Here is a 27,228-nt window from a genome sequence, read left to right as displayed (position 1 = left end):
CATCCTCTCCCAAAGCCAAGAGAATGCTAGAATCCAGGCAAGAATGAGAGAAGCACAGAAACAGTTCTCCCCGACCTGGGAGAGAAATTTAGTATAAGCATTCTCCAAAGTTCAGGGAATGGGACTCAATGAGTCCACAAGTAAACAGACTTGTCCTGGGATACCTGACATGCTCTGATATCAATCAAGAACAAATATGTGAGGAACAAAAGGAGTATTATCTTTTACCCACACACTAAACATGTCCTTGACACCTACCACATAGAAAATACTACTTACTAGTTTTACACCTATTCCTGGAAACTACTTCAAAATGGAAAATTCAGTGTTTTTCTTGGTGGTGTACCAGTAAATCTGGGATACCACATGTGTTGCTGGTATGTTTATTGGTGGAAAAGGAGCCCTCATATCCCACAGTCAAAACCAAACTGCCAAAAACAAAGCAAAGTCTATAGCTCATGTTACCATGATTGGCCATTTCCACCCTCCAGTGACGCAGAGCTAAGGGGGAGATTCTGTCAGAGCGCGACTGCATGATGAAGGGGCCTGACAGTGATTGTTGGACCATAATCAGGAACCACTGGGCCATTTTCTTCTACTGAGTGTGTTTCAATTATGAATGAAAACTAAGTATGACCATATATCCTTGGCACAGTGATATACAAAATGAAAGAGTTGGGCAGGAGCCACAAGCACTACTGTGGTAAAGGAATAAAGGATGAACATAGAACTACAGTGTGCAGAAAAGAGTTCATGATGTGACAGGGAACTGAGAAAGAAAAGCTTAAATAATGACTCAAAAACTGAGTCTCTGAAAAACTACATAAACCAGGAATGCTTCCAGAGGCAGACCCTCACTAATGGCAAATACCAACAGCATGACCAGCACACTTTTCTGGCTAGGGAAGCAATGAAGTTGTTAGACATGCTATAGGGTGTTTTTTTGTTTGTTTGTTTTCCAGAGACTGATAAAACCATCTTGAAGGGGGTCAAAAGGGAACTTGGGACTAATGTCAATGATACAGGCTGCTATACTTCAGATGTTGAATGTGCCTCCAAAGGCCCATGTGTTAAAGGCTTGGTCCCCAGGGTGGCACTATGGGAGGTGGTACTATGGAAGGTTAGGAAGTGGGTCCTAGTGGGAGGGAAGTCCTTAGTTCATTGGAGCTTGCTCTTGAAGGGGATTGTGGGACTCTGCCCCATTCCTTTCTTTGTCTTCTCTTCCTGGCCCGTCATGTAAACAGTGTGTTCCACTGTGCACTCCTACTATGATGTGCTGTCCTCACCAGAGTCCCAAAGTAAAGGGGTCATCTGATCTTGGACTAGAATTTCCAGAACCATGAGCAAAAGTAAATCTTTTCTCTTTGTAAGTTAATTGACTCAGTTATTTTGCTATAGTAACAGAAAGCTTATTCATAAACTTTCTAAAATAACAGCAATCTAAAATCTTGTTAGTATTGCCATCTGGCCTTGGTCATGTGAGTTTTTGTTCTTGTTTGTAAATGAAGACACCAGCCATTTTTATTGTTATCTGCAGTCAAAGAAGCACTTAATTTCTCTTAGATGGAACTATATGAATACATACACACATGTGTTATTTACAGAGACAATATTAAATAGACTTATAAAATTCTGGAATTGGAAGGGATGTTAAGAACCATTTGACGAACTTCTCACCTAAAGCCAGAATGTGCACCACAAGATGCCAGACCCAGTATCCCTCAACTTCTTGGCCATCCCTTTGTGCATACAGGTCTCTTCCAAGCATCTCTGCAGCCCATTCTAGCTTTGTCTCGTTACTGTTCTCTTTCTAGAATAGACTCCCTGGGGAAGAGTTCACTTCTTTGGTTACAATCCTCTTCTATCTGAATTATGCACTCACCCCTCAATCACCTTCGATTAAGCCTGTTCTCTCACTTATCTTCAGTGCACAACTAAGAATTTGACCTTGGGCATTTTACCAGTTATAAGCAATCAAATTTAATAAAAAACAAATTTTATTTTCTTAAAAAAAAGTACTTCCCTGACTATTTATCTATCATGGTTGGGCTACTTTCTTCTTAACCTAATATATAATATTTGAATAGATTCTCCTTATATATATGTCCATCCCCCTATTCAGTGGATCATCCTATTACCTGTGGACTCTTCTTCAAATTCCTGTCGTCATATCCTTTGTCATGGGCATGAGCTTGGTCCAAATTTGCCCAATTTGACAACTGAACCACCTATCTTTGAACTCCAGCATCTCTCCCCTCAAAGGAATTTTATGCGGAACCACAATCCTTACAAATTATCTGAATTACATAAAAATCTTTATCAGATTTTCAAACTCAATCAGAATATCATAAAACATATAACATTTCATAAACTATAAAGTACTGAGTGTACATTTCTTTCCCCCTTCTACTTTTACCTATCTTCAAGTTGAGATTTTGTTGTTGTTGTTATGCAATTGAACTTGGGGGCTTAACCACTAAGCCACATCCCCAGCCCTTTTTATTTATTTTTTATCTTGAGACAGAGACTCACAAAGTTGCTCAGGGCCTTGCTAAGCTGTTAAGGCTGACTGGGGACTTCCCATCCTCCTGCCTCAGTCTCCCAACATGTATGTGTCACGTCACCATGCCAGGCTCTCAAATTGAGAATTTTTTTTTTCTTTTCTGAGATTGAACCTAGGGGTGCTTAACCACTAAGAAGCATCCCCAAAACTTTTTATTTTTTATCTTGAGACAAGGTCTGAGTTGCTCAAGGCCTCGATAAATTGCCGAGGCTGGCTTTGAACTTGTGAACCTCCTGCCTCAGCATTCCAAGCTGTGGGGATTATTGGCATGTGCCACTGCAACAGGCCTCAAATTGAGATTTTTTAATCACAGATTTAAAATCTTTCCATGACTTTCCTGAGGACCTTAATCATGTCATGCTCTGTTCTGTAACACAGAGCTCCAGGTATTTGTGTCTCGCAGGGCAGAGGGGGGTGGGTGTCAGCTAGCAAATGTATTCTGACTTATGTTGTCTTTTTTTTTTTTTTTCTTTTGGTGCCGGGGATTGAACTTGGGGGCATTTAACCACTGAGCCACATCCCCACCTCTGTTTTGTATTTTATTTAGAGACAGGGTCTCACTGAGTTGCTTAGGACCTCCCTAAGTTGCTAAGGCTGGCTTTGAACTCATGATCCTCCTGCCTCAGCCTCCCAAGCTGCTGGGTTTATAGGAGTGCACCACTGTGCTGGGCACTTATGTTGCCTTCTGAGGCAAACTTCAGGCCAATCCTTTTGTGCCCAGAATTCTCTCTACCAGATCAGGTCTCTTCCCTCTTTATGACCCACACCTCTCAATTTGAGGCCCCTTCTAACAGCCCAGTCTGCCCTGAATTTTACTGCTAATTTCAAGTGCTCCAATAAATAACCCAATCTATATCCATTCCCATTAGGTTTGGGTTTTAGTGAAAAGTTGGGGAAAACATATGAACATGTGTGGAAAGGGCTTGAAATGTGATGATATGTTATGTAAAGTTAAATGGATCTAGGTCAAAATCCCAGAACTTCTATTTACTAGAGCATGTTGGTAGGCCCACTTAGTCTGAGCCTCTCTCTTATTCCTACTTCAGAGTATATGTGAGTATTAACAAAATAATATGCACTAGCCTGTTGGCAATAAGCAAATAATAAAATTCAATATTTACCAAATAAAAATAGTAGTCATACTATTTCTACATATATATTCCCTTTTATATATGAGACTTAAATTTACTGATGAATGTCTACAACACAGGAGAAAATGTAACAGATTCATGAATCTGCTCATGATTTCTCTCTGAAGATGACTGTTTGTTAGTTTAAAAAGAAAATAACCAAACAAAACCCATATGTATTAACTGTGGATTCTACATATATAAAAATTTACATGTTTTACAAGTTTAAATTATATTTGGCAATAAACATATAAATATAAGTAGATTCTTAGAGTTTGGAATTAATATCCTTTTATTGTGACCTTAGTATACATTTGGTCTTTAACAAATTACTTATTAAAGTCTGCTCTGTCTTTCTCAAAGCAATAGAAATTTTTGTGGTATAAAAATGATGCCTTTCATTTTTCCATGCTAAGAATATGTATGTATTGGGTCAACAGCTTCTTAAAAGTTTCAACAAACTTTGATTTTGTTCAGGAGTTCTGGGGCGGGGGGAGGTGATGATGATCAATAATACCCTTAGTTTTGGAGAAATGTTACACAAAAGATAATTGAGCTCTTGAGAAAAGAAAATAACTATCCTTGTAAAACATTAGTAGGGAGAACATCTAACCCTGCATAAAAGGGGCATTCCAGGCATGTAAGGAATCATTACTTCTCAAATCTCTCAAGCAACAGAAATAAACACACAAAAATCATAGCATCGTAGTATCACTGCCATTCCAAATCTTTCCTTTGTTTCTTTGTGGGGCTTACTGTGCTTACTTGCCATATAAAACATTTATGTGAGTTATCTTACTCTTCTTCCAGTTAATACATCTAGCATTTCAGAACTATTTTAAAGGACAGAATGAACCTAGATTCATATTTAATAAGATGATTAATCTAGCCATATGTTTGGAGCTTAGCACTGGATTTAATGATTGCTAAAATAACCTATAATCCAGAAATCTTTGACACTTAAAAACAAGTATTTCTATTTTCACTTAATATAAAGCTACTTTCAAAGGCAGCTAGAACAAATACGGGATACTTAAATCCCAAGAAATATCTTTTTTTTTTTTTTTAAATGTCTCCTTACAAGTCAGGGTGGAGTGAGACAGTCAGTGAATAGGAAGGCAGCTCTTTCAAACAGGAAGAAGAAACCACAGTGATCCTAAAAAAGACCCTTCACATTATAAATGCTAGAATAGCAACCAAATTCTGACCAGGGACTGAAACTTCCATTCTAATATCTTCCAGAGGAGGTGATGACATGGCAAGCTATAGTAGTTCTAACTCCAATTTCTAATCAACTCACAGCACAGTGCTTCCAACTGTCCTTATGTCCCTTACACCAACACCTAACTATAACACTCCAAGTAAACACTCCTTGTCTAGGGACCAGTGCTTACCTCTGTTCCAGATTCTGAGGGGTCATAAAATGAAGCCCTCAGAATCGCATTGTTTTTACTCAGGGTACTCCTTGTTATCTTCCAAATGGAAGGAAGGAAGGAAGGAAGGAAGGGAGGGAGGGAGGGAGGGAGGGAGGGAGGGAGGGAGGGAGGGAGGGAGGGAGGATGGACAAAACCAAACCTATGCCATCTGTTTTACAGTTGGCAAAGGGCATAGGTATTAGAAGTGGTATTTTATATAAATAAAAATAACAAGGAAGCACCCACACACACACCCCTTTTTTTAAAGTGGCTGTTACATTCAAAATGGAGAATGAGGCTCCCTGCTGTATAAAATTGTCCTTAGACCTCTAGAGAGAAGGGATGGGTCTAACAAAAGTCAAGCTAAGAAGCAAAGCATTTCTGCAACTGCTCACCAGGTCACAAGACACCCTGGTATGCCGCTGAGTACCATTAACGTCCGAATACCATAATGTTTTCCTCCAGGTTGACAGGAAAAGGAATATCCTAAAGAAGTCAGAAGTCAATGAAAAACTCCTCCTCCTGCCCTGTCAGAATTGTGTGGTTCTGTCTCATCTTTGGTCATGGTAGTCCAGTAGTCAGTTTTCCTAATAATTTTATTAAAGTCTTGTGAAAGATCAAACTTTGTGTATATGGTGGTATATATGATAGAAAATTGTGAATTTGGTAAAAGTTGATCCGCATATGAAAATATTGGAACTTGATATTCTGTGAAGGAAAATTTGCTTCCACATTGGAAGCTGGCAAGCCACTAGAATGGTAAAAAAGAATCACAGTATAGATTTTTTAGATTTTCAATTCTTACATTAAGAACTGTGTAAAAAAGTGTAATGTCTGTGTACAGATTCTCAATAAAACCAACAAAATCTCAATTATGAAAGAGGAAAAAAAAGTGAATGGAGTGAGCAATTGAGGAAGCAAATGACTGTCAATGAAGGAAGAAGCCCAAGGAATGAGAAATATGAATGGCAAAATTTCTGAAATGAATCTCAGACCTCAAGTTCAGCCTGCAGTGTCAAAATGACCTCATGCTAAGCCACTCCAACTGACTTGAAGCAAAAGAGAAGAACACTTTCTATACTAAATAGATTCTAAACAACCAATCACTGCGGGATACAATCCTTCTGCTGCTCCTTGTTTTCCTGGAGCTTGTAGAAACAAAGACTTTGGGATAAGCAATGTGGCTTTCATAATCTGCCCCTGACATTAAATCCAAACCTTTCTCATATCCTACCCCTTTTAAGGGTGGAAATTCAGGGCAAACTAAAGTCCCTGAAGCTTTAAAACACCATCTTCTTAGTATCCAATGACATCCTCACTCTCTTTACATGCTATGATCAGAGTCAGAGAAACTAAGCGGATGTGGCAACGGAAGCAAACACAAGACACTATGTTGCCTATTTTTAAATTGAAGGAAGGGGCCATAAACCAAGGAATGTAAGTGAAGCTAAAAAGAGCAAGGAGATGGACTCCCTCCTAGAAAGCTACCACCCTGTTGTCTCTTTTTATACTTCTGATCTGTGGAATTTATAAGATAATAAATTTGGGTTCCTTAATGCCTGCAAGTTTGTGGTCATTTGTTACAGCAACAATAAGAAATTAATACCTGGTTAATTCTTGTTCAACCTAAACTCAGCTCAGGCACACTTTCCAGGACACCTTACCTGCCTTGTTCTTACCCTACCTGCCGTCTTCCCTTTACTTTGCCTTGGCTAGCTCTTCCTCCTCTTTGCAAAGCATCTTGCATTTACCAAAATGATTGATCCCTCAATTAGCCTGAGAGGCTTCCTTTTAAGAGTAGGCCTATGGGGTTGTTTTTTTTTTTTTTTTTTTTTTAATTTTTTTTTTGCAGTTGTAGATTGTCAGAATGCCTTTATTTTATTTGCTTATTTTTTTCATATGGTGTTAAGGATCAAACCTAGTGCCTCAAACATGCTAGGCAAGTGCTCTGCCACTGAGCTATGCCCTAGCCCCTATGTTTATTTTTTATTTCCATCATTTATCAATGTTTCTGGTTCAGAGAATACTCAAAAGGCTTTCAGTAAATTATCATGACTCACCCCTTAGTAATCAACAAGATACCAGTGTTCATTTCCTTACTAGATGATAAAGACACTGATGACAAGTAGCTAGTTCGTTACCAGGAAATGAACTTGGAAGTACTATCAATGGCTCCTTTCTCCTTTAGCAAGGCCTTCACAATGTCATTTGCCCATTTCAAGCACATTTGCTTGAAAGAAGTTTAACCATACTTTCTACCTCCAAATAGAATGTTCATGAAACTTTCAGTCAAAAAGAGAAACTAAGTATCAGGTTGAAAGAAGAAGACAGAAAATAGTAGTAAAAAAAAAAATAGAAAATATTTTCATGATTTTTGTACAGTTACGGAGGTGAACTGTATTTTCCAAAGACAGCAACATCTGCCCCTCTCATGTGATGTTCTACACTGTGACCTCAATACTCCAACGATCAAGAAATGTTCGGGGCTGGGGATGTGGCTCAAGCAGTAGCACGCTCGCCTGGCATGCGTGCGGCCTGGGTTCGATCCTCAGCACCACATACAAATAAAGATGTTGTGTCCACCGAGAACTAAAAAATAAATATATAAATGTATAAAATAAATATATAAATGTAGCCATTGCCTTCCCCTTGTACCTCAGTTGGCCTCAGGGCTTCACTGGTAAGCAACAGAATGCAGCAGAAGTGACAATGCATGACTTACGCGACTACCTCAGAGGACATGCTGTGATTTCTGTCCCTTTAAGCACTTGCTCTCTAGATGCTCCTCCCTGGGGCACCCTCTCCTAGAAGCTAGATGCAATGCTGTGAGAAGCCCACGCCATGTGTAGTTCTTCAAGGAGGCACTCTGGTTGGTAGCCCCAGTCAAGCCCAGCCTGGGAGGCATCAGACTCAAAACTAGATACCTGAGTGAAGAAGTCTCCCGACAAATCCCTGTCCCCAGTCAATGATATATTCCCTGAGAGATCCTCCATACAATGGAGCAGTGACAACCCCTGCCATACCTGACTTCCAGACCTGTAGAATCCATCAGACTAGTAATACTAAATTTGGGGTACTTCATTATCCAAGGCAATAACTACAACAGTTAATAAACAGACAAAAATACTTAGCAGTATTACTATCACATAAAATTGCGGCTTTGCTTCCTGTCCTTAGGAAGACGGACCAGCCAGAAGTGTCTTGGTGAATTAAATCAATTTGATTCTGGCCTAAAAAAATACATATATGCTCTAGGACTACAGCTCCCAGAGACTTTAGATTTAATGGAACCAAACAGTAAGTACTCTTCCTTCCACATCTAAGATTTTACCACTTTTAGATTTTTTTCAATGACTTTGGGATTCATATCCTATGTCCTCATATGTCCAAGAGGTTAGATTAGATGGGATTAAATTCAAAAGGGTCCTGGAAGAATACCAGAATGTCTGTTCTTCTTCCTGTCCAGTTTGGAGCACTGTAAATAAAACTTGACAGACCTTCTAAAGTCAACTAAATAATGTGTAGCATGAGTGCTTTCAGATACCCAGGAGCTAAACCACATTGGGTTTCTTAGGAAGCCTTCTAGCACCAAGTGAAAAAAAAAGAGCAGCAACTGCCAAGAGGGTTGTGTACAAGAGAGGTGGTGGCCTTGAGAGACTCGTTTCACAAGACTCCAAGTATCTATACTAGAAGGTCAGAAGTGGGAGGCTGTGGGGCCTTTAAAATACAAACTCAAGCTATTTTGCTCAAGCCAGATGCTGCATTCTGGAAGCAGATGAGAACACAGTTATCATTAGTCTGGAATCCTGATGAATTCCAGGTGTACCTCCCAGCAGCCTGGGAGAGCTAGTGGCTCCAAATCCTCAGAGGGTTTTGTCATTCATGTCACAGAAGGCTATTCCACCGCAGTCTATGGGGCCTCAGTAATTTTCCTCTTTGATTTCAAATATAAACATATAAACATATCCCCAGACTTTTGGGGATACTTTTTAAAGTAAGGCAATTTCTCAAATATATCAAAGAATATAAGGGAAAAAACAATCAAGAAACAAGATATGAAAAATTTGAGAAGATGATCTAGATCGAAGACTTCAACATTCCTATGAGAAACTGGATTAAATATAGTGTTTATAAATCTGAAGTGGGTACTGGTTGACTTCTTTCACCAAAAGGTGCAGTTTAATGACCCAGTGCATTGCTACCTGTGGTCCCTGTTGCTGGGGAAAGAAGAAAAGGCACGAGCAGAACCGTCAACAGTGTTTATGGGGGCTCAGCCTCAAGGGCACAGCCACAGAGTCCCGCCATAGTTTAGGAACGCCCATCCACTCTCCCATCCTCGTTCTCTAGGCTCCTAGTCAATCTGTGCATTTCTCAACATCCTTCTAATCTACCTTTTCCTATCTGTTAGACTATGTTTCTGCTCCTGGCAAACAGGACCCTGAATCAATTCAAATACCAAAATAACCACACGTATTTCCAAAAGCAACCCCTCGCTGAATATGGGAGGCATCAGACTCAAAACTAGATACCTGAGTGAAGTAGAGTGAGTAGACTCCATTCCCTCTCTCTCCCTCTCTTTCACTCACTCTTCTGCATTTTAGACAGACACACACACACACACACACACACACACACACACACACCATGCAAAAAGGAAAGAAGAGAAAGAAAAAACTTAGGGAAGATGGCTGTATGTCCTTCCACATGGCTAAATTATCCAATACAGAAAAACAGATGGTTTCTTGTTCTCACCCTGGTCCTCCTTTCAGGACCATAAATTTTCATAAGAAGATGTTTCGACACCAAAACCAGATGTGTTAATTCCCCTTATTTAAATTTTCTTACAAGAAAAGAATTCAAGGAACACAGCGGTTGACTGTTAATGATCTAGACTTCATCAACTCAATATACTGATGTTTTGATGCATGCCACAACCCACACAAACTATAAGTTTACTGACTGAATTTATGCAACTAAAACTCATTTATCATCACATACATGGAAGCAGCATATGTGCTTGCTCCCCAGCTTATAATAAGCAAGGCCTTGGGCTAACATTCTTTCCACCATCAGATACCATTAAATAAGGGGGCCATCACTTTTCCTGAAACATGTACTTCACATATTGCACGACTCAACAAGATTCTTTGGGGGAAAACAAAATAGAAAACAAATTTGCTGGGATCTTCAATATTAACCAAAACATGAGAAAACAATGTAATCATATATAAAAATGTATTAAGAGCCAAAAGATACCTGATGGATTTGCTGGCTCTGGAGGGGGAGGGAATAAAATTCCTAAGTACTTAAAATGAGTGGTCTCTAAACTTCTCTCTATATCTAGTTCTACATGAAGGCGGTCTGCTCGCCTGAGTTCTAACAGTAGTCAAAACCCAGAGGGTCTAACTACAAAAAGCAGATGCTGAAATCCCCTGCTCTACTCCCTGCAGAAACAGGGATAACCTCTTCTTCCTTCTCCTAGAAAGAGTTAAAAGCTTTAAAAACAATCTTCATGAAGGCCAATGGTCCTTTGGTCCTATGCCCAGTATCCTCTACCTGATCTGGTACTCTCTGCCACAGGTGGCTTCTCACTGACAAAAACCCTATCTGTCAGTCTTACTCACTCACCAAAACCCTATCTGCACAGTAGCATATCCTTGTATTCAAGAATATATACAAGGATAGGCTGCGAGGCTCCTTGGAGCCCAAAGATTCCAGTGACATTTTGGCTGAAAGCATTAAAGAACACACCCTTCCCTGTGAATTATATATTTTTTAAAAAATCAACTCACATAAAGTGGGAAGGAAAAAAAGAGAGGGAAGTAAAAGACTGAGCTGTGAATGCCATTACATTTTTTAAAAACAAGATCATAGCAAAGTAACGCTTTTTCCACTCCAAGATAGGATAAATTGGAATAGGTCAAAAGAGCATCAACCTAAGAACAAAGTTTCCCAGGGGCATGTTCCTGCCTTGTCCCTGTTCACATGGCAATCAGGATAATCCTTGGGCTTGGGCTGTCTACAAAAGGCTACAGCTAGAGATAAATGCAGGACCAGAGCACATAGCTCTGGCCTTGACCTTTCTCCCACATGGCAAATGCCAAGGACAAAAAGAATGTAAATAGCACCTTCCCTCTTAAGTAATTACAGAAATGAAGCAGGTTTTGATTAAAACTCTAAAAGCTCAAACTTAAAACTAATTTGGATGACAACTAGACAGCTCTTGATTTAGCAGGACTACGTTTTTCTTCAACTAAGTACATATGATGCTCTAAATGGCTAAACCATGGGCAATTCTGACACCAGACAGTTAAAACTCAATTGTGCAAAAGTTTGTATGCCTGCTATGCATAACAAAGAGATTCTATTTCAGCAAAAAGAAAGCAAAAACCAACATTAATCTCATAAGTTACTAGCTTTGATTCTGATTCTATACAATTAAATCTTTAGGATATAATTTGACCAGCAGTATAATCAGATGACAGTCAAAACACTAGTTATAACAAGGGTCACTGATATCTGCATTGTAAATGCTTTCAGTGTAGAATGTGATATTTCCAAATATGATCTAATCATAAATTTTTATAAGTTATACTAGCAGTATATGCTATTTATTTTTCCTTGAAAAACCATCCACCCAAACATACAAACATACCTCCTTATTTATAAATGTAAAATTTATATATTTACATATGATGTATTATTAAAACATTCAGAGAAAGGCTTTTCTTGTTTACAAAAATCACTTGTTTTGAAAGCGGAATATGAATTTAAAGATTCACTCTTATTCTTCATCATTGTCTTAGAACCTGAGTATTTTTTCACTATCACTAGGGCCAAATAAATTAAAAGAAAACAAATAAACAAACTCTTTGATTCTCTCCATAGTCAGCAGTAACAAAGTGGATAATGTCAAAATCTAAGCACCAACTGGAAGAAGAAAGGTGACATAAATAAGAGACAAGAGGACTGTTTGTCCAGCCCACATGTTGGAAGCTCCCCACCCCATGTGGAGCATCATAGAACCACTCTCCAGTACATATGGCAGCTGGGGTGGTGAGTCCAATTAGGGAGGTGAAGGTAGGGAGGTTGGCTCTCTGGTGCTAACTCAGTATTTCTCTTATTTCTCTGAGAAGTTCACACACAACTGGGCCCACACTTCAGCATGGTTTCATGGAAGTCTCTAGGATCAGGAACACCAAACCCTAAGCCTGGCTTTTTGTGACCACAGGAAACCCTCGATTTGAATTTTAGTTTATTCTTTTATATAAAGGAAATATTAACAGTTGTTCCAAAGATTCTAATATAGAACCAGATAATTTCCTGTGTGGAGCTGGTGAAGCCCTGGAATAGAGTCGGTGCTCAACAAACACTATTCATGCTCTCCTCCTCCAGAGGCTTGCAGCAAAGACAACAGGAAGGGTGGAAGTCGCTGTGCCATCTGGACTATAACACAACTTAAGTCTTAATCCAGCAACACCTGGAATTAAATGGGACTGCCAGGGTAAGTCACGAATCTGAGGGTCCTCCTATAACCTGGGCTCCAAGTGCCGTCAATATTCTCCAGGGCTATCCTTGACATCTTTTTCCTCAAATTTGCATTGAATGTAGGCATATACTGAGGAATACGCCTACATATTCTTCTAGGTCATGTAACTGTCCACTACCCCTAAGGGAGACTGGTATTATCGCAGCTGAGATGTCTTGATACTTTGGGGCAGAATTCTTGGTGTCATATTATCAATGTGTAATGGTTTCTTTTTTTGAACTCAGTCTTCACATTCAACCATGCATGTCCACTACTTTATAGTTTTGTGACAGGACCACTTAATCAGTAAAATCACAAACTCCTGAACTAAGTGTCTATATTTATTTGACAGGTTTTTCACAGCATCCAACAAAGCAATTATAATAAAATACTATTTGGGAGAAGCAACTCTGATGAAAAAGTTCATAAAATTTATAGGATATTATCTACATATTTTCAACCCTAAGGAAAACCATATGCATGTAACAAAATCTGTTTTCAAACTGGCCATTTCATATTCCTCAAATGAAAATATTGTACTGCAAATATCATTAAATTATGGTAGAAACAAAACACCCAAATTTAAGATGTATAGGCTAGCTTCACGCCTTTCCTCTCGGTGATATATTAGAAAATCAGCGATTACACTCTTTGGATCCTAGAACAAATGAAGAGGTAAAGTCATTCTTGCTTGAGGATATCCCAATATGAGCTCTTTGAGTGAGCAGGCTTATTAAACTGTAGTGCATCCTACCTCCTTGAAGTTATCAAAAGCTGATAAAATTATTTCGTGCCCTCCTCTGACAAGACAAACGGCTGCCAACAGTTCTAAGACAAGGGCTTTTGTTCTGTCAAAACAAGAAGAAAAAAGAAAAACACAGATTGGTGAAAATGACATGGTGATTCAGCTACTCCTGCCTTCAAGATGAATATGAGAATAATCATCATTTTCCCTTGTGCTTTTTAAACCTTTATTCTGTTCCATAGTTATACTAAATCACTTTTTGAAAACTTTACCGACTTTTCGATATGTGCTTTGTCTAAAACAGCAAATGTGGAAGGCAAGCTTCCTACACCCAAAATTTACGAATTTCACTTATTAATGAAATTTCACTAATTCTTTTAGTCAAATTATCAAGTGACTCAGAGCAACAGAGCTGAAAAAATTTTACTGATGAGCTAAAAACAATAGGAAACATGAGAATACACACACAAAAAAGTACCAACTGAATATTCTTCCTGGTTTTAGAGTCAGAGGCATAATATAAGAAAGCTCAAAATCAACTCAAATTTATGTTTTACACTTCAAATCTGCTCACATGCAGATAGATCCATTAAAATCCCATGTGACCACACAAGTTTCTATCACTTCTTCATATGCAGGAGATCTGGGAGGAGTTGGATTACAGCTGTACTAGTGCAAAAATATTTTCTCTGACTCAAGAAAATAAAACTCCATCTGAAATATTTTTGAAAGGAGAATCTAGAGATCATTCTAAGTTTGTAAATACAGTGTTGAAAAAGAAATGGCATTGTTTCTTCACCGTAAGATCACTTAAATATTTCATCTTTGTTCTGGAATAAAAACTATTGCCAACCTCTTAACAAAGACTTTTCTGATATTCCACAGTATCAACTGTCTTAAGAAAAATGAATAATAACTTTTCTATAGTGGAAGGCTAGTTAGGATTTTAATATGACTAGTTAGGATTTTAATAAAGAAAGTAAGAAATCACTAAGTTGTAGATTTATTCAGGGGAAGTTTCAGCAAACCACACCTGAGAGTTTCAAAATTTTAACTTTTGTTAAGTGTTAACTAGCTCTAGTTAGATTTAGACTTACAGTACAAAGGAAGCTCACCTGGGATTCTTGTTGTTCAAGCTTAGTGCAATCTCATTAACAGCATGTGGATGAGACATGACCATGTTGAAACCATACTGAAATGTGGGAGAAAAAAAAACAAAAAAGCATTAGGAAATAGGTTAGGTGATAGTCAATATTAGTTAAAAACAAAAAATCTGAAAGTTCTATCTCGTGTAACAATGATACACTATCATAAATGAGGTCATCATAAATGCACATTATTGTCAAAACATATTTCTGTATTGAAAATATCAGGGATGCCATCATCAAAGGCTTATCTTCCTATATATACATAAGTTACACATTTTTCTTTATTAAAATAATGAAAAGGCCAGGCACAGTGGCACATGGCCTGTAATCCCAGTGGCTAGGGAGGCCGAGATGGGAGGATCACAAGTTCAAAGCCAGCCTTAACAAAAGCGAGGACTAAGCAACTCAGTGAGACCCTGTCTCTAAATAAAATACAAAAAAGGGCTGGGGATGTGGCTCAGTGACCAAGTCTCCTGAGTTCAATCCCCAGTGCCCCCCCCCCACCCTCAAAAAATTAGTAAAAAAGCCCTATCCAAGGGATTCTCAACTCAGCCTGCTCATTCAATCATTTGAAAGACAAAACAAAGCACTGATTGATTCCCCAAGATCCACCCAGGTTAATTTGGTCTGAATCTCAACAACAGAGCCCTGGAATCTGAAAATTTTTAAGCTTCCAGGTAACTTCACTCAGCAGTTAGGAATTGCTCCATCAAGTCCCTTCTCTGGGCAATGGCTCCCAGAACCAAGGGCCTAGAAAACCTGTCTTTCTCTGAGGTATGTTATATCACCCTTCTACACAAAGAAAAAGTTTAAGAAATTTGATTCTACTAAATTGAGGAATTACCTTCTCTCTCCTAAATTTACTGTTAGCTTATGAACTATTTCCTCTTACACTGAGAAAAATGTATGCAATCAGAAAATCCTTCCAAAAGCTCCAACCATATCACCCACACACAAAGATCTATGGTTAACCTCCTCACCTCTTCCCACAAATGAACTCTTCCATGCTTCCATTTGAGGCTAATCCCTGCACTTAAGTCCTTGATTTCATTCCCTCTCACCTCCTCAAAAATATATGCTACAGAAATTCTTCCACTCACCATCACCTTTCCCTGTCTACTACTTCATTATCATGAACATAAAAACATCATGAAAAATGCTCTTATCTTAAAACGACTGCAACAAAACCCTCTTTGATACCACAATGAGTCTAGCTACCTCCTCTCATTTCTGTTATCCTTACAACAAAATTCCCCCCAAATACTCAGGATCTCTGATTCCTCTCATTTTCTGTTGAATCCACTCCCACCAGGCATTTTACTCCACAGCCCACTTGTTAGAGTTTGGATGTGAGGTGGTTCCCAGAAAAGCTCACAATAGACTATACAGGAATGTTAAGCAAAACAATGAGAATATGGCAGTTGCAACACAATCATGGATTCATCTATTTGTCGGATTAGTAATTTGAATGGATTACTGTGTAAGTGTAGACATGGGACTTGGCTCGAGGAAGAAGGTCACTGGAGGGAGGGGGGTGTCCTTGGGGATGATGTACTTGTTCGTGGCTCCTTGTGCTCTCTTGGCTTCCTAGCTGCCATGAGCTGAGCAGCCTTCCTGTGTCACATCCTTCCACCAGATGTTCTGTCTCACCTCAAGCCCAGAGCAGTGGAGTTGGCCAATCATGAACTGAATCTATTAAACCATGAGCCCAAAATAAACTTTTCTACCCTCTAAGTTGTTCTTGTCTGGTCGTTTGGTCACAGTGATGAAAAGCTAACCAACATACCTCTGAATCTATTCTTGCCAATATCACCAATGACCAACATTTTGTTAGTCAATGGCCTCACTCATCTTACATGATTCAGCAGCAACATTTTTCTTCTTTCAGTAATAGGGATACCAAACCCGGAACCTGGCACATGCTAGGCAAGCATTCTACCACTGAGCTATATCCCCAGTCCCAGTCTCTTTTGTTTTTTAATTGGTAAACAGAATTTCACCAAGTTGCTAGGCTGGCCTGGAACTTGAGATTCTCCTGCCTCACCCTCCCAAGTCACTGTATTATAGACATGAGCCACCACACTCAGCTTGGGAGCATTAGACAAAGTGGAGCATTCCCTTCTCCTTGAAACATGGCCTTCAGATAGCTCTACCTTCCTGGCTACTTCTTTGGTGAACTAGTTTTTCCTCATCTCTTAAACATTTAAATGGAGTGTCCCACGGTTCATACTTTGGACCTCTTTACTTCTCTGTTGGCCCCATAGATTTCATTCATACTCCTAGTTTCCTAAATGCTCTATGTGCTAACTAGTCTCAAATTTGTGGCTCAGTAGAGGAGCACTTGCCTAGCATGTGCCAGGCACTGGGTATGATTCTTAGCACCACATATAAATAAATAAAATTTAAAAATCCATTGACAAATTTTTAAAAATTTTTTTTTTAAAAAATTTATAACTTCAGCCCAGACCTCTGTCTTGGAATCTAGACTAACATACTCAACTACACTTAAATCACTATTTGGAGGTCTAATGCATATCCCAAAGTTAAAATCTACCAAATAGAACTCCAAATGATCTTCCTCCAATTTTATCATCCTGTAGCCTTCTCCTTCTTAGTGAATGACAACCCAATCTTATAGGTACCCAGGATGAACGCCTTGGTACCACCTCCTCTCCTCGCCTACTCTCTCACCACATACTTAATGCCACTGCCTTTACCATCAAAATAAAACCAGAATCTGACCATGTCTCTCAACTCTGCTCCTAGAATCCTGAGTCATACACCATCAATGCTCACCAAAATTACTGCCAATAGCCTCCTAAATGGTTTACACCCCCTCTTGCCTTTGCCCTCCAAGGTCAATTCTAAGCACAGCAGCCAAACTCATCATATTAAATGCAAGCATCATATTTACTAGCTTTTCCCTTTCAACAAGACCAGTGTCCTTTCCCTGACCTATGAAGTCCTACATAAGCAGTTCTCTGTTACTTCTGTCTTTACCTTCTACTCTTCTCCTTCCTCATTCTGATCCAGCAAACCTGGTCTCCATTCTGCGCCTTGGGAAAACCAGATTTATTCTAACCTTCCCTTTGTTGCCTAATTCAAGTTCTGATTAAATGTTATCTCCTCAGTGACACTTTCCTAGCTAGCTTATTTAAACATGCCTATACATCTTAAGCACTTCCTATTTCCTGATTGTTTTTTGCAATGCTTAGTAATGGTTCTCTGGGTTCAAAGGCTGACCTTGCCACTTATTTGCTATATGATTTTGGGAAAATTACTTCTGTGTTTCAGTTTCCTTGTAACTAAAATGGGGAGAATAACACTATCAATGATAGTATCAATGATAAGGGTGCTTTGAGATTTACTTGGGTTCATAAGTTTAAAAGCCTACCTTTGTAAAACCATGATTCAGCCTTCATTTCACTTTATCATCATTATTATATGAAACACCAAATAATTTATCAATTTATTTTGTTATCTGCTCACTCTCTCTTAAAAGTTAGTTCCCTGGGCCACTAATTCACTTAATGCTGTATTCTCAGTGACTAGAACAGAGGCTCTGTCTGACAAAATACAAAAGCTATCAAACTTGAAATGGAACCACCATTTGATGTAGGCATCCCACTCCTAAGTTTATACCCCAAGAACTTAAAGTCAGCATACTACAGTGATACAGCTACATTAATGTTTATAGCAGCACAATTCATAATAGCTCAACTATGGAACCAATCTAGATGGCCTTCAATAGATAAATGACAAAGAAAATGTGGTATATATACACAATGGAATATTACTCAGCTTTAAAGAAGAATAGTATTATGACATTTGCCAGTAAATAGATGGAACTAGAGAATATTATGCTAAGTGAAATAGGCCAATTCCAAAGAACCAAAGACGGAATGTTTTCTCTATATGCGGATGCTAATTCACAATAAAGGGGGAGGGGAGCATTGATAATTTGGATGAGACAGAGGGGACTGAAGGGAAAGGAAGGGACATGGGGATAGGGATAATTGTAGAATGAAATGGACATTATTGCCCTATGTGCATATATGATTACATGACCTGTGTAACTCTACATTATGTACAACCAGACAAATGAGAAGTTATACTCCATTTATGTATGATGCATCAAAATGCATTTTACTGTCCTGAATAATTAATGAGAATGTGTGTGTGTGTGTGTGTGTGTCTGTGTGTGTGTAAAAGATATCTACTGATTTAGAGAAGGAACAAATGAATGTTTCCCTTCTTAAATTCAATTCAGCAACCTTATGTTGGGTTTGAACACTAACATGGATCCTCTAGTTGTGTATTTTTTTTCTATTTCTAATTGAACTTACCTGTGGCATCCATATCAATACAAATAAAATTTCTCTTTATATTTGAACCCTACTGTTTCTAATGCATACCCTTGGTTTGCTTATCTATACATGTAACCCTATCAGTTCACCTCGGGTTCTCCAGGCTCTAACTTCCTCTTACTGATAGGATTAACCCAAACCACAGGCTGCACTGCTTCTAAGCAGCCTCAACCTGTTTCACTACCACCTGAAGGGGAATCTTCACTTTTAACAAGGATCCACCAGGTGCTTCGTATAAAGATTAGAAACCACTAAGTCCAACTCCAGCCTTTGGGAAACACTGACCCACTCAATGTGGGAGGTGCTCTTCCATTATTGTCTACAGCCAGTGGTTTACTCTCTGTTCCGTGCTTACAGCATTTACCAAGTCATCTAGGCAACTCGGCCACTGTAGAAGAAAATCACCTTTCCTTTAAATAACTACAAATTATAGTCCAGGCTCAGTGGCACACACCTGTAATCCCAGAAGCTCAGAAGGCTGAGGCAGGAAGGATTGTGAGTTCAAAGCCAGCCTCAGCAACTTAGAGGCTCTACGCAACTTAATGAAACCCTGTCTCTAATTAAAATATAAAAGGGGCTGGGGATGTGACTCCGTGGTTAAATGTCCCTAGGTTCAATCCCTGGTACCAAAAAAAAAGAGGAAAAAAAATACAAATTATAAATACTAATTAAAATATCACAGCAATAAGTTAAATCTGGAGCATTAGAATGAAACAGACCTTTCTTTTTTAATAGCTTCTCATCAAATCATGATATTTACTTCAGATAGAAAGAACACAGAGAAGCCAAAGAGAACAAGACCCAAGTCTGATGAATTCCGACTTCTTTCGGGGCCCAGAAGCACAAGCATACCTGGTAATTCATGATGGCACGTAAACACATGATGCAGACATGAACGTCATCTTTCTTACTCACTAATCTTGAATTCTTCAGAGTTCTTCTGCTGGGCAAAGTATTATATCTACAAATAAAAACAGAAACACAAACCGATAAGTTTCTTTCTTAGCATAGGCACGTGTACTGTAAAAAACGGATATTATTTTCTTCATTAACCCACACTTACATAAGGACTGCGGGTTAAAAACACCAACAACAAACCCATCACCACAAAGCTATTTCCATTGACTGTGAAGCCCACATGTTTCTGAGGACTGGTGATGAGCTTTTCATGCCAGATACCTAGAGACAATGAAAGACAACCCCTCTCACAGTAATAACAAATCAAACTGTATGTGAGATTGAGTAACAATCCCAGCCTCCTATCAGCAGGCCACATGAGGTATGCATAGGCAATCTCTGCTATTAACAAGGGAAGGGGTGACACTTAGCTTAGACTCAGGCCCCCAATTATCTGTCCTAATTATAATTGCACAAACTACTGCCCTCAGGTGTCCCTGCTTTGGGAATTACTCCTAGACATTTATTAGTGACTTTAATGTGTCACTGTGATATTAGATTGACAAATTAACATGGTGCATGTAGAAAAGATGATAACATTGAGAGCTTTAATACAAACTTTAAATTATTTAAAGAGGAGGAAGAGGAGAAGGGAGAAATATCTATCAAAAGTCTAATATTGTATATTTGTTGCTTGATTGTATGTCCTCTTCTCCTAAGTATCTGTTCAGTTCCTTGGCCCATTTATTGATTGAGTTATTTGGTTTTTTGAGTTTTCAATAGCTTCTCATCAAATCATGATATTTTTGAGTTCTTTATATATCCTGGAGATTAGTACTCTGATGTGCATGTAAAATTTGCTCCCATGAGTGTGGTAAAAATTTGCTCCCATTCTGTAGGCTCTCTATTCACCTCACCGATGGTGTCTTTTGCTGAGAAGAAGCTTTTTAGTTTGAATCCATCCCATTTATTGATTCTTGATTTTATTTCTTGTGCTATAGGAGTCTTATTAAGGAAGTTGGGGCCTAATCCAACATATCTAGCAATTAGAGAAATGCAAATCAAAACTTCTCTAAGATTTTATCTTACTCCAGTCAGAATGGCAGCTATTAAGAATACAAACAACCAACAACTTTTGGTGAAGATATGGGGGGGAAAGGCACATTCATGTATTCCTGGTAGTACTGCAAATTGGTGCAGTATGAAGATTCCTTGGAAAACTTGGAAGGAAACCACCATTCGACCCACCTGTCTCACTCCTTGGTTATACCCGAAGGACTTAAAATCAGTGTACAACAGAGACATAGCTAATGTTTATAGCAGCACAATTCAAAATAGCAAAATTGTGGAACCAACCTACATGACCTTCAGTAGATGATTGGATAAGAAAACTGTGGTGTATATACACAATGGAATATTACTCAACATTAAAAGAGAATAAAATCATGGCACTTACAGGTAAATGGATGGAGTTGGAGAATATTATGCTAAGTGAAGTTAGCCAATCCCAAAAAAAAACAAATGCTGAATGTTTTCTCTGATATGAGGATGCTGATCTAAATGGGGATGGGGGGGGGGGGCGGGAATCATGGGAGGAATGGAAAAACTTTAGATAGGGCAAAGGGGATGGAGGGAAAGGAAGAGGGCATGGGGGCAGGAAAGACGGTGGAATGAGATGGGACATCATTTTCCTAAGTACATGTATGAAGACACGAATGGTGTGACTCTACTTTGTGTACATCCAGAGACATGAAAAATTGTGCTCTATATGTGTAATGTGAGTTGGAATGCATTCTGCTGTCATATATAACAAATTAGGATTTTTTAAAAAGTCTAGGGGCTGGGGTTGTGGCCCAGTGGCAGAGCGCTTGCCTCTCACACGTGAGGTACTAGGTTTGATCCTCAGCACCACATAAAAATAACTAAACAAAGATATTGTGTCCATATATAACTAAAAAAGATTTTTTTAAAAGTCTAATATTGTTTGGCTGAACAGAAATTTCATTTTCTATTCAAAAACTACCAAACATGGATAATTCTTTCAAATAAGGCTGCTAGTGAACCAGATATATTTTTGAAAAGCACTTTGATCAATCACTTGCCTCTCTAAACATGAATGTGTAAAATGTAGTTTGCTCACACTAATTTTGAGAAGGTAGCTCCATTAAGGGACTTTCTGCTTTATTTATACTTTGAAATAAAATCTCAGCAATAGAAGCTGACTCCACTTAGTTCTGAATGCAAAAGCAAAAAAAAAAAAAATGAGATTAAACAAACAAGTTGGGGTTTTGGTGTAAGTAAGACCAATTTCAGCATCTAAAATTCAACTTTAAAATGTGTCACTCATCCATAACCCAGCATGACTGTTGACACATGTCTTGGAGTCTCACAGACAGTGGCACAACTTCTAAAATGTCCATGCAGCCAATCCATCCTAAGCCTACATGATGCTCTTAGATTCTTCCTTTCCCCTACATACAGTTATTTTAATCTCAGTTTTATATTTCTTTAATGGAATCACCTATTATATACATGGTAGTTTATTCGAGGCATAGTTTTCATTTTTAATTAAAGGCAACAACCACTAACCTAAAATGAAGTCACCTGAAATTTAAAAAGCAAGGAGGATTTCAGATTTCCCTTTGCTAAAGTATATATATGTATGGTGATGATTATAGAAGATACACAGATCAAAGCAAACTACTCTCTAAGGAAGATTGGTTAGTTTCCTCTATACCTTTCTTTATTTCTGCTTCACTTCCCCACCCAAAAAAAAAAAAAAAACAAAACTTAATTAAAGTTAAGCAAGCCTACACATTTCATTGTGTTTCCTCAAATGTGCAAAGTAATATAGCACATTCATTTCTTTATTGAGCCAATTCTTGATATATGCTGTACCAAATCTCTAAGAAGCCACAATGTCTTTAACCACTATTTTTCACAATGCAGAAACCACAAAAAATAATTAGAATAATATACTACATACTGCATATTACAGAAAAGATTTCCACATGTTGTATTTTGTGGCTAACCTCAAATATATTTTTATGGGTCAAGATATTTTTTTAACATGCAGACTTATTCATATTTAAAGAATTTAGAAAATATACAAGACATCAACAAAAACAATGAGCGTTTATGAATGATATTTAATGCTAAAACAATACAGCTGAACTTTTTCTAAAATGAATGTTATTTGTTTTCAAAATTATTTTCTCAGGCTGAGGTTGTGGCTCAGTGGTAGAGCGCTTGCCTAACACATACGGAGCCCTGGATTTGATCCTCAGCACCACATATAAATAAATAAATAAAGGTATTTCTCCATCTACAACTAAACAAAAATATTTTTTAAATGTTATTTTCTCTAATTTTTCAATTATAGAAAAATAGACATACAGTGCAGCACACGCCTGTAATCCCAGATGTTTGGGAAGCTGAGGCAGAAGGATTGTGAGTTCAAAGCCAGCCTTAGCAGCAGCAAGGCACTAAGCAACTCAGTGAGACCCTGTCTCTAAATAAAATACAAAAAAGGGCTGGGGATGTGGCTCAGTGGTTGAGTGCCCCTGAGTTAAATCCCTGGTACCCACCCCGGCCCCCCCACCAAAAAAAAGAAAAGAAAAATAGAATAGAAATAATAGGGAATATCTGAACTTGTATGTTTAAAATCATATCATTACAAATTTTTAAAACCCAACGCCACAAATAACAACAGAATCATAGTACTGACATCCAGATGAGATCCTTATCATTGACTCTACACCTTTTCTTATACAGATAAGTAAACTGAAGCCCTAAGAAGTTACATCCACGTGGAAAATAAGAAGAGTTTCGAATCGACTCCACCCCACGACTCCCCACTAGGAGTCAGGGCAATCACTTTCTACAAATTGTTTCTCATCAACTTGACTCATCAACAATCTGCTGGGTTATCGCATAAAAAAGCTACCGCCTACAGCCATCTGTGCAGGACAGTTTCTTCCCTAACATTCCCATCCAGTCATCCTGACAGCATTTTCTACTTCAATCCTATATAGATGTAATTTCCTGACTTGTCTAATTATTTTACCACAAAGGATTAAGACTTATTTGATGCAAACAGATCTGATCATCTACTGCAGAACACAGTGGATGATCAAACCACTTTGTAAGCAAGGTTTTCTTTTCAAATCTTAATTTCATACATCACTGATCAGGAAAGTAGGGATGTATTCTACATTTTTGAATCCTCATTATAAAAGAATTTCCTCCTGTTAAATAAAAGCATCCTGGAAAATGCCATAATTCTTTACCTCTAAAAATACAAAGTATTTTCTAGGAATGCAATTTGGGATTACGTAAATAGATACAGATTTCAGAGAAAGCAACGAATTAACGTACGTCAATCTATTCTTTAACATACACATCCTATGGAACGTGACAATCTTTGTAATTAGATATTTGGTTTATGTGCTTTAATTATTCTTTCGGGGCGAGCGGTGGGGGGTGTAATTTTAAATTTAGTTCCAATACACGATGTTGATACTATTGAATCAACACTTCCCTTAGGAGATAGTTTTAATAGATCCCCCAAGTCACTCACAATTTATTGGTCACTTTACTACTTTATCACTACAAAGACAATTGGACAAGGTGAGCAATCTAAAGGAAATGGGCTCTGGTTCCCTCCATCAGTCACAGAAAGTCAACCCAAATCTTTAAGTTGGTTTTATTAAACACCTACTCTTTATCCTAAACTCTGCAAAGTGTCAAAGAAAAATGAAAGATAAGGATATTGCTTCTGTCCTCAAGGACTTATCATGGAGTTTAGGGAAGAACAGGTAAGTACATAGCTAGCCCCTGCATTGAGATATGCTCTGTCCACAGCCTGCCTATTTCACTGCATTTAGAAAGTGATGCATATGAACCCAATAACAACCCTTATATACCCACCAACACAGGATAACATGGTGGAGCAATGGTAGTCACATCTTTTCAAGTGAGAACACTATTTGCAAAGCACTGTCCTTAAAATCATCTCATAGTCAACCATTTCTTAATCAAGATAGATTTGACTGAGTTAACACAGACCTACTCAAAAGTTGTTTTTAAATGGAGCTGTCAGTCAACAACTAAATATGAAAGGAATAGAGAAACTGAGAGACAAGTATCATAAAGTTGACATGAAAATGGGCATAATCATGAAATATTACCAATGTAGATTTAAAATATCCCTGTCTTATTCAACAGTAGAATTATAAGTTACTTTCATTTGTGATTTTTGTCTATATTTTTACTGGCTAAATAAAATGGATGTGTATTACTTTTCCAGAAAAAGAAAAAGCAAAGTACATTGAAAAAATCTTTTAGATGATCTAGGTATAAATCTACTTTTCAAGAGATAGCTAACAAGCTACTACAATCATAATGTCCTTCCCACCCCAAGCACCTGGCTCCTAGAGAACTCTAGGTAGAAGGTGGTCCCAATGTACCCTCATGAGCAAATTTTCAGATTTCTATGAAGAGACTAAAACCTATAACAACACAAACAAACACAAACAAATCAAGTATCATTAGAAAAAATCAGCTTTGAAAATCTTTTTTCCTGGCATTGTAAATGTCTGCCTGGATGCTGATAGGCTGAACACAGTGATTAACTGTTTCTACAGAAAAAGGATGAGGGTAACTGACTACCAAGTGTGAGTCACACTGATTCATCTAGGCAGGGCTCGAATATCACAGCAGTTATCTGTCACCCATTAAAAAAATTCCAACAGCTCAAAAGAAACCAACAGCCAAGTAATCTATACAAAGTACTATTTCATAATTAAGTTCATATGATTCAACTCACTATCTCTGAAAGGACAGATAAGGTGGCCTGCATCCGGTCCTATGTCACAGCCCTTTAGGCTAAACTATTAGTCTTTTCCTTTCATAAGCAGTGATCATCCTAGTGGAGATTATGGGGATTAAGCAGGTGGCTCAGTGGGAGGTATGGGGCCTCTGTGGTAAACTAATATCTTTTGTATGTATTCAGCTACTTAATTACCAAAAGTGAAATCCATTATTCTATATTTTCTTCTGAAGCTATTGTGAATCTTCATTTAAAACAGAGACTATCTGAACAGAATCAAATTGGAGATTGTCCCTCCAATTCATTGTGATTCATTTATAAAAGGCCCCAGTGAGAAGCATCAGTTTCTCCAAGTCTCCATGGATAATCGAGGCAAATAAGGTTTATTCAGAACCCTCCTTTGTAATTTGTCTTGCCTGATCCCAGACTCTGTCAACAGCTAATGGTACTCTTTCCCTTCACTGAGATTTGAAATTGGCTTCTGAGACAATACACTCCCCTGGGTCCTCTTTCTCTTCACCAGTAGTTCTCAGATCTCACATACATCACAGCTTAATGGAGGTGGAGGAGGAGGCAGCAGAAGGGGAAGGGGGAGAAGTATGGAGAAAAGGAAGGGAAGGGAGAGGAGAAGAGTGAGAGGGGTTTTGAATGAGCTCCCACTCCATTCAGTTCCCTGCCAGGTTGCAGGTTTCCACTGTGATGGCAGCTCCTGGCTTACAAGGCTACTGTGAACTAGAGAGAGAAGAGTATGGGAATATGGCAAGTCAAATGCCATAAAGCTTGATGTTCTTACTGAGATTCCAGGTTTTCTTTTCTGGGTTTTTTTTTTTTTTTTTTCCTTTCCTTGCAGAGATACTCCCCGTTGCCTCAAAACTTAATTTTTAAACTTCTGAAAAAGCTTATTCTGGCAATATTTTTTTTAACCTGCTTCCTCAACATTTTTATGGAGGAGAGCATTTTCAAAGGCCCTTCTTCAATCTTTTCCATCCTAACAGACTTTCAGAGATTGTGTCTGTGTCTGCCTGCTCATTCTGAAGTGTAACAATGCTTTCAAGTTGATAGGAGAAGGTGGAAGAGGTACAGGAACAACTAGGTCTCTGGTGACTTGGAGCAGGTTCCCTGAGATGTGAGGATGTCCCAGTTCCAAAGGGAATGTGATACTGACAGAGGGACTGTGAAAACCCTGAAACCCTAAGGCTGATTAGATAGTCACTCTCAGAGCCTTTCTTCTCCTAGGCTGGCAAGCAGAATTTTAGGAGTCCAGATGCCTATGTACAAAAGGGGGGGGGGGTTCAGAAGCAGAAAACGGCCCTGAATTTAATTTTTGGAGGCCCTACCATATGAAGGAAAAGTAATAGAGAAGAGATATTTAGGAATATTTCTATGGAGGAAACTAACAGCATCAAAATTCTCAGGCTTTCTTCGTATCAACTTTGAGAATTGCCCGCTATTTCCCCAAGGACTAAGCTAAAACCATAAATTTTATCCCAGCATTTAACCACAAGATCCTGTCTTGGAAGAACTGCCATTCAGAATTCACAAAGTCTTTTGAATGTGGAAATATCATAAAACTGAAGATGAAAACCAAACTGAAGCTATTCTAAT

The 27,228-nt window shown here is 38.4% G+C and overlaps 1 protein-coding gene across 3 annotated transcripts in view; it reads right to left on the bottom strand.

Annotated features, from left to right (window-relative positions):
• The window catches only part of Fmnl2 (formin like 2), a 281,047-nt gene that overhangs the window by 46,498 nt on the left and 207,321 nt on the right, over nucleotides 1-27,228 (bottom strand). For all 3 annotated transcript variants that reach the window (XM_026389145.2, XM_026389166.2, XM_026389156.2), the window contains exons 7-9: nucleotides 19,749-19,857; nucleotides 14,497-14,573; nucleotides 13,391-13,484 (exon numbers count right to left, since the gene is read on the bottom strand). In XM_026389145.2, coding sequence (XP_026244930.1) covers nucleotides 13,391-13,484; nucleotides 14,497-14,573; nucleotides 19,749-19,857 — 280 coding nt within the window. The remainder of the gene's footprint in view (nucleotides 1-13,390; nucleotides 13,485-14,496; nucleotides 14,574-19,748; nucleotides 19,858-27,228) is intronic.

The sequence above is a fragment of the Urocitellus parryii genome, chromosome 1 (assembly GCF_045843805.1).
Source record: "Urocitellus parryii isolate mUroPar1 chromosome 1, mUroPar1.hap1, whole genome shotgun sequence".
In the NCBI taxonomy this organism is placed as follows: Eukaryota; Metazoa; Chordata; class Mammalia; order Rodentia; family Sciuridae; genus Urocitellus; species Urocitellus parryii.
This window is presented reverse-complemented; position numbering and strand designations above follow the sequence as displayed.